This window comes from Pteropus vampyrus, unplaced genomic scaffold (genome assembly GCF_000151845.1).
Source record: "Pteropus vampyrus isolate Shadow unplaced genomic scaffold, Pvam_2.0 Scaffold147, whole genome shotgun sequence".
Classification (NCBI taxonomy): domain Eukaryota; kingdom Metazoa; phylum Chordata; class Mammalia; order Chiroptera; family Pteropodidae; genus Pteropus; species Pteropus vampyrus.
Genome location: NW_011888928.1, coordinates 3,106,829 through 3,119,226, shown reverse-complemented (window position 1 = coordinate 3,119,226; position 12,398 = coordinate 3,106,829). Strand labels below are relative to the sequence as shown.

The 12,398-nt window shown below is 47.9% G+C and overlaps 2 protein-coding genes and 1 pseudogene across 2 annotated transcripts in view; 2 read left to right on the top strand and 1 right to left on the bottom strand.

Moving 5' to 3' along the window:
• The window catches only part of MYBL2 (MYB proto-oncogene like 2), a 30,129-nt gene extending 26,824 nt beyond the window's left edge, over positions 1-3,305 (top strand). Inside the window, exons 11-13 of the mRNA XM_023536054.1 lie at positions 701-805; positions 2,113-2,262; positions 2,787-3,305. Coding sequence (XP_023391822.1) covers positions 701-805; positions 2,113-2,262; positions 2,787-2,915 — 384 coding nt within the window. The 3' untranslated portion in view covers positions 2,916-3,305. The remainder of the gene's footprint in view (positions 1-700; positions 806-2,112; positions 2,263-2,786) is intronic.
• A 3,041-nt stretch (positions 3,306-6,346) lies between these two features.
• On the top strand, positions 6,347-6,466 carry LOC111745182 (annotated as a pseudogene).
• A 4,496-nt stretch (positions 6,467-10,962) lies between these two features.
• Positions 10,963-11,427, bottom strand: GTSF1L (gametocyte specific factor 1 like). Its single transcript, XM_011369412.1, has one exon. The coding sequence runs from the start codon at positions 11,425-11,427 to the stop codon at positions 10,963-10,965; it is 465 nt and encodes a 154-aa protein (XP_011367714.1).
• Between the last annotated feature and the right edge of the window lie 971 nt (positions 11,428-12,398).

Sequence of the window (12,398 nt, the reverse complement as noted above, 5' to 3'; positions counted from 1 at the left end):
TGTGTCCCCTTCTTCTTTGTTCCCCCTTTTTTCCTGGATGCCCGGGTGGCAGGTGGGTGGGCAGTCAGGCCGGGAGGGACCCACTGAGCTCCCACCGGCTGTGTAGGTAGAGAACTTGACTTCAGGCCTTCCCGGGCCTCTCCTGTGTTGGATGGTGGTTCTGAGCTGTGGCAGCATCTGTTTGGGGCACACGGCTGGGATGGGCTCGGGGAGTCCCTGGTGTTGGATCCATTCCCTGACCTGCATATGGGAGGCACAGGGGTGGGGCTGGGGCATCCCTGTCACAGGTGCTGTTGGAGGCCCTGTGTCCCGTGGGGTTTATGGCTCCACATGACTGCTGCAGGTGGGGTTTTAGGTGTGATTGGAAGGATTCTTTGCTGGGCTTGTTAAGAGAGTTTTGTTAGAGACTCGCTGGCTGTGCTTGGTCTATTTGGGGTTGAGCAGCGGGTCTCTGGGGGGAGGTTGGTATTTGTATCCCAGCTCCTGGTTGCAGTATCTGGCTGGACAGTGTACCCTGGGCACAGAGTCTGCGATGGGGCCAAAGGCTCCTGGGCCCCTGGCCCCCCACACCCTCCTAGCACATCCTTGCCAGCCAGGCCTGGCTCAGAGGCGCCCCTGCAGTTGGCCCAGCTCTGACAGTGCTGGGGTCCCGTGGGAGGCCCCTGCCCGCCCTAACCGCCTCCTCCTTCCCCTCCCCCAGCTGCGGCGGAGTCCCATCAAGAAAGTCCGTAAGTCCCTGGCTCTTGACGTGGTGGATGAGGACGGGAAGCTGATGATGTCCACGCTGCCCAAGGCTCTGTCCGTGGTAAGGGGTCTGGGAAAGGCTGTCCCCAGCCCAGAACTGCAGAGGCTCTTCTGCCCCAGGGAGGAGGGTGGACTGTCCCTGGGCCTCTGCCTTTGGGACTCTCGCTGCAGGGAGGACCTACAGGTGGAGCGGTCTAGGGGTTCTCGGACTGTGCTGCCCGGTTCCCAGCTCAGCAGGGGGACGCTGATCAGGAGGGCGGGGTTGGGCACCTGTCCCGGCTGCCATCAGAGTAGCTCTGCTCCTGGCTTCCCAGGAAGTTACAGTTGTATTTACTAGAACACGTTTGAAAACTGTGGATCTGGGTCCCTGGCACCTCCCCTTGCACCCTGCTCATGGGGGTAACCCCAAAGAGGGTCAGTGGCGTGTCTCAAGGCACAGCAGGTGGCTTGGGCACGTCAGCCCCCAGACGGGTGCTGTTCAGCTTCCGGGCCGACCTCAGGAAGGCAGCTGTCGCCTGCACAGAGACTAAGTCCCCAGAGACCATGCGGCAGTATTGATCCCTCGCAGCTGACACTGGGGCGAGCCTGTCTTGGCCTGGTGCTCAGTGGACCTCAACGAGAGGTGTGGTAGAGGTCGTGAGAGAAAAAGATTGCCTGACCAGATCTTGTAAGGAGCTGTGGGTGCTCCTTACTCTGGTCAGCAAACCTTACTCTGGTCAGCAACCCGCACCAGGCTGGGACTTAGCACCCTCCAGCCAGACCTGTAGCTGGCATTGCATCGGGCACTTAAAATAATTACCAAAAAGAAAAACAGAGCAAGCAGTTAAGAGCACAGGATTTGGAGGGGGCGGACCTGGGTAGAGTGCTGGCGTCAGCACCTGCTCTCTGAGCTCTCAGGGCTCCGAGCTTCAGGGTCCTGCCTATAATCAGAGCTCCGGGTCCAGCAGTCTGTCCGGACGGTAGAGGTCAAGCTGAGCAGGAAGACTGGACAGGCCTAGGGTGCTTTGCTCAGCTCCAGCACTGCTTGTGGGCGTTTCTGGTCTCAGGAGAAAAACAGCATCTTTGTCTCCCCCTACTAAGGCTGTTGGGGAGGAGCCAGCTTCCTGTGAAAGGACCCAGCATTATCTGGCATTTACTAGGCGCAGGGCTCTGAAACAGGCCCTTCACAGATATTTTCTTACTTAGTCTTTAATCTTACTACTTCTTCCACCTGGAGGAGGAAACTAAAGCTTAGAGAAGGTAACGTGCTGCCCAAGATCTCAACAGCCAGGAGGAGGAGGTGGTGCTGTGGGGATGTGACTGTAGGATTTTTCCTTCCCATTGAGAACTTGTGGCAAATGGGCGAGTCTCGACTTGTTTTGATTTCAGCAGACACATGTCCCATCAAGCTCCTCCAGCCTCACCCTGCCGGGCATGAAGGAGGACAACAGCCTGCTCAACGAGGGCTTCCTGCAGGCCAAGCCCGAGAAGGTGGCGATGGCCCCGAAGCCCCGAAGCCACTTTCCAACCCCTGCCCCGGTGAGTGCTGGCCGCGAGTGTGACATCACTTGGAGACTTGCGCTGCCATCCTTCTCACCTCAGGGCCTTTGCACAGGCTGACTGCCTGATCACCTTAGGTTTCTGATCTCAGCCCCGGTGCCACTCCCTCAGGGAATGCACCGGAGACTCCCCTCCCCACAAGCCCCTCTACTGTGTCATGGTCCCACTTGCGTAATTAAGTCATTGTCTCTGTATTTGGTTGCTTAGCGCATGCCAGTCCTGGCTGCTCACGTGTCGGTGTCTGCGGCTCTTCCTCACTCACGTGGAGGCTGGTGCCGCGTGAGGGGTACGGCCATGTCTCCTGGTCCAGCCTCCTTGCTTTACTTCCGAGGAATCCCAGAGGCGGCAGGAGTGACTTCCCTAGGGCCACCAGGAGGGTGGAGAGAGCCCAGGAAGACGATGGCTTCCAGAGGGAGGGTTGTAGAACTGCCCGCCAGGCTCACCAGGGTTTGCTGGGAGCATGCTGCCCTTGCCTGAATGGCAACCCTCTTGCCTCCTCCCAGATGACCAGTGCTTGGAAGACAGTGGCCTGTGGGGGAACCAGGGACCAGCTCTTCATGCAGGAGAAAGCCCGGCAGCTCCTGGGCCGCTTGAAGCCCAGCCACACGTCTCGGACCCTCATCTTATCCTGAGGGGCTTGGCAGTCACGAGCACATTCTCATGTTTACAGGGGGTTGGGGGACCGAGGCTGGTCTGTGCATTTGAGAATCACACTCAGGTGACCACCTGCAGGGAGCCTTCTGCCGCCAGCCCTCCCCAGGTTGCTCAGGGGGAGACGGCAGGGCCACCACTGTTCCTGTTTCTGCAGCTGTGGCTGCAGCAGTTCCTGGTGCTAACAAAGTCCCACCCTCAGGCCTGCCCAGTCCTCTTCCCAGGGCCTCAGGGAGCCCCGTGAGCGGGTCAGGCCTGGCCTCATCTCAGATTCCTGCCGGGGACAGGGCCTGTGGCCAGCGCGCTTCTTCCTTACTATCCTTTGGTATATTTTCTTGGAATAAAACTGCCTTTCTCCTTGTGCTGCTCTGGACTCTGCCTTCCTCCTAGGCCTTGCTTATGGTTTCCTGGTGACTGTCCTTGGGGCCCCAAGGGATGTGAGGATTTGGGCCCTCATCCTGAGTGCAGCCTTGTCTACACAGCCCAGGCCTGGGGCTCTGAACTGTTTCCTCTCCCCTCCCCCCGTCCCTAGGGGCCAAGTGCACTGGAGGCAGTTTTGTCTATCCAGTGGGTGCCTCAAAGCTGTGAGGCCTTCAGCTGTTGGGTGGGGGTGGGTGGATGGTACATCGGGCCTTGCTTGACCAACCTTGCCATGGATGGTTGTTCTGGCCTGTGATGAGCCCAGCCCCCATGTTAGTCTGGTAAACAAGAAGTGACCGGCAGCTGAGCACCTCTTGGCCACAGTGGCCCTGACTTCCTAAGGCAATGTAGTAGCAGCCTGTGCTGCAGGCCTCCCCGCTCACTGCCCAGTGCGCAGACTGTGGCTGATACTGGGGAGTCACTGGGGATTGATGAGGGGCAAGTGCCAGGTCTGCGGTCTGGATTAGGGGTGATCTAGCAGTGACGGTAATGTGGTCATCCTGAGGACAGGTCTCACCACAGGACAGGCACTTGCCTGTAGTAGACCCATACCCTGCTTCACTGCCTCTGGTTCCCCAGGCAGACTTGGGGGTGGGTCCTCTTTCCTGGGGATGGTCACTTGGCATTTGGTGGCTCGCATGGCCCGGAGATGAAGGTGAGGGGGTTAGAGGCATAGTGGCTATGGGAGAGTATTCCAGAAATGGTCCCATTAGTCATTGTTCTCTGCATGCACACCCTTGAGCGGGTCACATGATTTACTTTGCCTAATGGGAACGATAGAATTACCTTGTGAGGAAGGAGGAAGATTCCCAGCTGTCCCAGCTGATTCCAGACGGATGAGTGAACTCGTCTTAAGCCGTCCAGCCTCAGCCAATCTAGCCCAGTCCAGAAGAATTGCCTAGGTGACCACAGACTCATGAGAAATAGTAAATCAGTATTGTTTTAAGCCACTAAGTTTTGTAGTGGTTTGTTATACAGCAGAAGCTCATTGATGATGTAGGTGCTGCCTGCCACAGATGACTAGTACATGCGGGTACTTGCATAGTCTAGGATAAATTGGTCAAGTGTCCTTGTTCTCAGTGAGGGAAGGGTAGGGAGGCAAGGGGAGGCCACAGCCAATGGCTCAAGCCTGGGTTGGGCCAGCACAAGGGGGAGGAGCGGGGCTGGCTTCTAACCTCGAACTGAGTGGTGTGAGAATGGCATCCTCAACTTGAAACCGGGGTGTTGGGAGCAGGCCAGGCCCCCTTGGTGAGTGGGGTAGGGGAGGTAAAGACATTCTGTGAAACTGTGGGAACAAATGTTTAGGGATAGCGCATTTATTTATAAAGTTTGAGATATGTAGTAAACATTTCTTTGCATTTTTATATCCTTTAATAAAGCAAATTTTTTCTAAGATGCTTTTAATATTTGTCTATTTTTTATAGTTATGAAAGATTCTGCTTTGGGACATATACCCAGAAGTAGAATTGACGGATCATATGGTAATCCTGTTTTTTTAATTTTAGTTGTTTTCTTTCAATTAGGTTTTTGGTATTTTCAGGGAATGCTATCTTCTGGGCTACTAAAGCCTTTGCAGTGATGGTGCAGCGCTCTGTTGCCACCTGGTGGTCATTGATGTGTTTGCAGCAGCAGGTAAAGGGGGCCATAACCGTTTCTTGAAGGTCTTGGAAAGTCCTTGCATTTTTCCGATTTCAAGCCCCTTCTTGGTATCCTCCTCAAGCATTTGGCCATTGTTTGAGTACCACCACTGATGGGAAGAAGCGACTCTAATTAGTTGGCAGCCAGCTCCATTGTTGGACAGCAACTGTGATGAAAAAGATTCTGTATCCAGAGGAAAAAATCTCTCCCCCTTGCAATATCTAAAGCAAAAGGAGTGACTGAAGGTGCATGCAAAGCTGGTTTGTGGGGGAATCGGGGTCCCAGTTCAGGAAGTTGATAGGTCAGGATTAACTTAAGAGTCTGACTGCCTAAATGAGCCATTTTCTCAGCAGCCCCCCGCATGAATCAATTCGTGTTCTCACTGTTTCCAGAGACCGAGACTCCGATTTAGTCCGGATAGTGATTTAACCCCTTCTAAGATGGATTGTATGTTCCCACCTTCCAGATGTGTTTGAAGTAATTAAAGATGAGTTTGGGTATGAGCTGAGAATCGAACTTTTCACTGATACAGAGCAGCCGGCTCGACGGCTCAGGACGAAGCCGTTGTGCTTGTGCGTCCACTAGGGTTGTGCTTGTGCATTCACTAGGGCTGCACTGTCGGAATTTAGGTTAAAGAAAGCGGAAGGGAGGTCTGCATGGAAAGGTGCAGAGCCTGTCTTAAATGCCCTCCAGAAAGGCATAGTCGGGAGGATGTCTGTCCCCTCTCTGAGTCCCTGCGCCCTGTCCATGGAGTGACCCAGGCCTGAGCACCCAGCAGGTGCTCAGTAAATGTCTCATCCTGCCGTGAAGTGATGGGGCAGAGAGAAAATGCTAGGACCAGAGGGATGGGGAAGGCTTTGTCATCTTTTCGGGTTGATTTCTAGCTTAATTCTCCTGTGCGCAGAAAACAGTCTGTGTGGCTTCAAATCTGAAATATTTTGAGGATTGCTTTATGGTTGAGCATATGATCAATTTTGTAAATGTTCCTCATGCATCTGAAAAATAAGTGCTCTGCAGGTTTTGGGGGCAGTGTCCCATTTTTTATTCATGCTAATCTCGTCCAAACACCTAGTATCTTGGTTTTTGTTTTTTGTTTTTTTTGGTCTTTTTGTGGACCTATATTAACCAACCCCCAAATGACATCTGATAAGAATGTTGCTTTAAGCCACTGAATGCTGGGTGGCTTGCTACTCAGTCTTATTGTGGCAATAATTAGCAGATACAGAAGGCAGACTGCGTCCATTAAAAGCCCTGAGGAAAATGAACGATGCACCCTGAACTCAGCAGGGTGAAGGAAGAACTCATCAGATTCAGAACTTTACTGGAATTGAGTGGAATCAAAAATTCTGGAATCGTCTATGGCCATGCCACCCTGGAACGTGCCCTATCTCGTCTGATCTCGGAAGCTAAGCAGGGTTGGGCCTGGTTAGTGCTTGGATGGGAGACCACCTAGGAAGACCAGGTGCTGTAGGCGTAAAAAAAAAATCTGGACTCTAGAGCCACTGTGACTATGCCTTTGTCTTACCTGTTCCCCCAGGACCTCTGGCAAGCTTTCCATGCCTCTCTTGGTAGCCGTGGGTACATAAATGTCTGACTTTAGATAAGACAGACATGGATGTGAATCTCAGCTTGGCTATTGCTAGTCATGTCTCTTTCCTGCTGTGGACCTTGGAGTCCTCAGCGATGCCATGAGGAGAATTCGTAACCTTTCAGTGTTGTCAAAGGGATTGAAGAGAAGTCTGGCACACACTTGTGGGTCAAAATATGGGCTCTTACGATATTACAAAATGCTCTCATTCCTTTAATGCACAATAAACCCTGCAAAGGAGAATTTAGTGTGTGTGTTTCAGTTGAGTGCTCTGAGCGGAAGCTGTTAGACTATGGTCAAGTCAGGACTAGAGCTTGGTCTTGGACTTGAAGCCTGCCCTGTAATCATCTGTTTCATAGTTATCAGCCAGGGAAACAGTGTGGTGCAGTAGAAAAAGCAGAAGCATTCACTGTAGGTTACATTTTTAAAGACTTTCTGTGGAAGTTCAACACAATCTCAAGCAAACAGCTGGATGAATTTTTGCAAAGTGAACACACTCATGTGACTAGCACCCTGGAGACCCCCTCTGTACCCCCGCATCAAGGGTAACCACCATTCCGACTTCAAACACCACAGTTTTGTTTGGCCAAGTTTTTTTTTTTTTTTTTAATGTTGCGTAAATTGAATTTCATGTTATGTGAGATTTACCATGTTGATTTAGATAGTTACAGTTTGTTTATTTTCATGACCATATAGTATTCCATTGTGTGAGTTTCCCACAACTTACCCACTCTCCTGACGGGCGTGGAGGGTTTCCAGATTGGATGTGATAGTGCTGTGATGAACAGCTTATTCTCATCCCTTGATGAACTCACATACATGTTTCTAGTTTATACATATCCAGGACTGGAATTGCTGGAGATAGGTCCAGTTTAACTAGATCGCTTGCCACTTAGTGGTTTTGTGAACTGAAGCACATTATTTAGCTTCTCTGAGACTCACTTTTCATGTATGTATATTAGAAATAAAAATATTTGCTACTCAGTGTTGTAGCCAGGACATAATAAAATACTATCAACAAAGTACCTGGCCCTAATGTAGCCCCCCCGTCTTCTCTCCTTCTGCCATCCCAGAGCCCCAGTGTCCTAGGACACAGCTTTTCTGCTAGGCTCCCCCTCTGCCAGAATACTCAACATGAACTTGGAAAGCTTGCTGGCTGTTCAGGGCTGGTGGGGCTGCCTTTCCCTGGCCCATCTGGCAGCTCTCCTTTGTGATTCAGTCACTGGTGCCCAGCCCAGCGCTTGCTTGCTGTGGCGGTCACTCATCGCTAACAGGTGTTTTTATGATAGTCGCTGTGAGTGTGGCTAGTAGCAGATATTCTCAGGAGACAGGCCCATTAGAGGCAAGGAACAAGGACCAAGGAGAGGGAACAGCTGCCTGAGATCCAGCTGGAATGTAGAACAGATATTTTTCTCTTGCCTAGTCTTTCCCTCCCAGACCTCCAGGCCGGAGTTTTCCCTCAGCCCCTGTATTTCCTTACTCTTCTTGAAGCAGGAGTCAGGACGTGAGTGTGAAAGGAAGTCAGGAAGCTGCCTACAAGGGGCCCTGTCAAGACAGAGCTGACTTCTTTCATTAGGTAATGGCAGCCTGGAGCGTTGTGTTGAGAGGGATTCTGAAGACTTCCGGGCTCAGGAAAGAGTGCTGTGATCGATTAGTTATGTCTCATGTGCATGGCATGGGTGGTGTGGCACGCATTTCACATACTTACTGCTGCCTCTGGCTTGAAGATATTGGGTTAGTATTGATCAGAATGGATATATATTTGATTTAGAAAGATAAACAGACTATTTTTAAATAGGAGAGTTAAATTCTTTGACATTCATATACTTGGATTGATTTCTACCATTTAATTTTGTGTTTTCTCTGTACTATTCCTTTCCCCCTTTTCTTTGTTGAATTTATAAAGTTTTCTGTAATCTCATCTCTCTTCTTGCCTGGTTTGGAACATATAAAAATATTTCTCTTACTTTAGAGGCTATTTTAAAATTTCTAATATACATATTTATTATTCATTGTTTGTAGCCTTCTGAACAATGCCCTCCCCAGCCTATTTTTATCTAGCAGCTTTATCATTTTAAATACACATTGATTTTCTCAGTCGATTAAATTTGTTTACCTATTTAATAAATTTACTTACTCATCGTTATTTCTCTCACTCCATTACATTATCTTTTGGCTAAATACCACCACTGTCATTACTATTACTGGTAGTTAGCATTAGTTGAGGGCTTCCTATGTTTTAGACACCATCCTAAATCCTAATAATCCTACATATGTTAAGTCCTTTAATCTTCCATGCAATCACATGAGCTTATTATCCCTACTTTGTGAATGAGGAATAGAATCACAGAGGTTGGCAGCCAATACACTATATGACTTGAGAGTCCATCCATCGTGTCACCCTTTGCTCTGTTTAAAGTTTTTATTACAAAATTATATTTACAGAAAAGTTGCAAAGATGGTACAAAGACTTTCCATATATCCTTTACTTGGCTTTTCCTAATTTTAACATCTTACAGGACCATGGTGCACTTAGTAAAATTAAGAAATTCACCTTGGTATAATACTATTAACTACAGACTTTATTTGAATTTTACCATTTTTTTTTCCACTGATGTGTTTTTCTGTTCCAGGAACCAATCCAGGGTACCGTATTGCATTTAACATATACATACATTATGTATATAATTAATGTATGTGTATATTATGTATATATTAATATGTCTATGTGTATGTATGTATACTTTTATTATGGAAGATTTCAAATTTATATAAAAGTAGAGAGAATAATAAAATTTGTCTACCACTCAGCTTCAGGAATGATTAACTCATGACCAGTTTGTTTCATTCATACCCTAAAACCAAGTGACTTTTTCATTTTCCTTACTCTTCCTGAAGCAGGAGTCAGGATGTGAGTGTGAAAGGAAGTCAGGAAGCTGCCTACAAGGGCCCTGTCAAGACAGAGCTGACTTCTTTCATTAGGTAATGGCCTAATGTTTTGCAGGTATATGGCCTGTAGTTTGCAGGTATATGCCATCCTTGTCACTCTTTCACTGCTTCCTACCTGGCAATTCTCTAGTCCATGCATTTTATTAATCACGAAGTTTTCTAAGGCCAACACCCAGAACCTTTTTTTTCCAAGAAGAAATCTTTTATCCTTTGTAGAAACAGTTGCAGGAGTCATGGGTGGCAAAGTTATGATTAATTTTTCAAAAGTTAGCATTTAAGGTTTCATCCTGAAAGAAACTTTCAAAAGACTTAAGTCTTTCGCTATTTTAAAAAATATATATAATTTTTTGACCAGCTAACACATTCGTGTGTGTTCATATGTAAGAAGTACTAAAGGGCCTAGAGCAGAAAGTCCCTCTTCCCCGGCCTGCGGTCACCTAGGTGTCTTCCTTGGGGGCAGCCAGTATTCCTTTTGAGTGAATTGATTGTCAGACTTTTCTGTAAGGGATCCGACAGCAGATGTAGGCTTTGTGGGCAGACCTCTGTTCTTGTGTATCCCTGAAGAGAAATTTTATGCAAATATAAGCGCATACCTGTACATGTCCTCTCCCACAATTCTACAAATATGGTGGTGTAATATATAGTGTGTTCAGGACTTGGCTTTTATCAGTTAAAATGGGGTGTGGCAAACTATGGCCCAGAGGCCAAATCCAGCCTGTCACCAGTTTCTGTAAACAGTTTTACTGGAAGCTGCATTCATGTCTATACGTTGTGTCTGCTTTCAAGCAGAGCTGAACAGTTGTGACAGAGGCCATATGGTTAACAAAGCCTAAAATATTTACTCTCTGGCCCTTTAGAGAAAGAGTTTGCTGTCTCTGAGTTAAACAATATGTCTTAGCCTGTCCATATCAGTACAGAAAGCTTCCTCACTCTTTTTCACGGCAGCATAGTATTTCATTGTATGACTGCACCATCATTCATTTCCCTCCACACCCCTAAAGGCCGTTTGGATCACTTCTGACCTTTGGCTGCTACAATTAATGCTGCAGTGAATAACCTTGTACTTACCTCACTTTCCACGGGTGTGAATAGAATTACAGGATGAATTCCTAGAAGTGGAAGTGCTCTATCCAAGCATAGTGCATTGATACTTTGGATAGCTCTTGTCCAATTGTGCCCCTCCCCCGCTCAGGAAGGTTTATCAGCTTAATTCTCACCAATGTTATAAAAGTACCTGTATTGCCCCATCTTTGCCTACAGAATATTCTTAAGCCTTTTGAGCTTTATTAATCTGCTCAGGTGAAAACAAAACAAAACAAAACAAAACAAAACACTACCCCCATGTGGTTTCCTTTGCACGCCTTTTATTCTGGTGAGTTGCATCTCCTTCCACACATTTGACAGGCCTGTGGCTCCTTTCTGCTGCTTGTGGCTTACTCTCCTGGTCGGAGGATCTTCAGGGAGGTGGTTGGGGATCGGGGGTGGTCCTCTCTCTCTGACTCTCGTACGTCGCTTTCACAAACAAGCTTTTGGGGAATAAAAGTCTTAAGGACGAACATGGGGTGGCTGTTAGTGCCATCAACATTCCAGACATCAGGATTGGGGACCCAGGGGGACACTGGAGGGGCACTTCCATTCTTCTCTGGACTCGGAAGGCTGACTTTCAGAGGGCTCAAGCTGTCTTCTTCCTCCACTGTGCTTCTGTTGACACAGGCCGCCTCGTGCTCCTCCAGCTTTTTGATGGGGACCACGTGGCAAGCGTTGTATTTGCAGCTGGCCATCTTTTTAGCTTTCTTGGGGTTCTTCTTCCTGCATGATGCCAGGTGGTATTGAAATCTGCTGAGTGGGATGCGGTGGTGAGGGTTGTAAGGGCAACTTTTTAAGGCTTCTGGCTCCATGGCCACTTGTTTTTGATGCAGAGTAGCTCACTGCACAGAGTCAAAATGAAATGTCCCTTATGGAAAAGTCCTTTGGTGAGAAGGATGGAGTTGTCCTCTGCCCAGCGTTGGCCCTTGGAACTCTGTAGGCGAAGAGCTTAACTCTTGTTCCCTGTTCTCTGGGACCATGAGTAGTAGATTAGAAACAGGACAAAGAGCTGTCAAAAGCAGAGGACAGAGTTATCAAATGGCATGTGAGCCGGAAGAACTATATAAAGTGGATGCAAGAATCAAAAACCCACAGCAGCCCCGCAGGGAGGTGAAGGTATGTGCCAGCCCCCTAGATTCTGAGAGTTACACTGTGTGATGTCAAGGGGCAGCACGATGGTCACAATGGGCAGTGTGGATCATCAGGAAAAGCCTGCTTGTCTATCACTTTTGAGGGGAGGAGTGGCTTTGGGGAAAGATGCCATTCAAAATTGTCCATGGCATGTCTGTTGTCATTTATCTGTCTTTAAGTGTTATATGTTTAATATAATTCCCGATATATTTGGGTTTAAGTCTACTACCTTATTTTGTGTTTTCTAACCTACTCTTTGGTTTATTTTTTTTCTCCTTCCTTTATTTTAAATTGACAACTTTTTAAAAAAAATCAATTTGTCCCACTATTTCGTAAGTTATACATTCTCTTATTATTTAGAGATTAATCTACAAATTAAAACATTAATAGATAACTTGCCAAGGTTTAAAGGTTTACTCTCTTTCTGTATAATACAGGGCTTCCCTCCGCCCATTTACTCCCTTCCTGACTGATACTACTGTTTCCATTATTTTCAGACTAATTTTTTAAAATCTCGCGTGATAGCATTGCTATCGTCATTTTCCATTGTCAACGTTTGTTTACAGTTGTCCTCACATTTACTCCGCTCTGCTTCTTGTATCTCAGATCTACCACGTTCGATCAGGTTGTATCTTTTAGAATTTCCTCTTGA

Excerpts from the sequence above, each read along its gene's own strand:
- GTSF1L (XM_011369412.1), bottom strand. The coding sequence starts at position 11,427 with ATGGAGCCAGAAGCCTTAAAAAGTTGCCCTTACAACCCTCACCACCGC.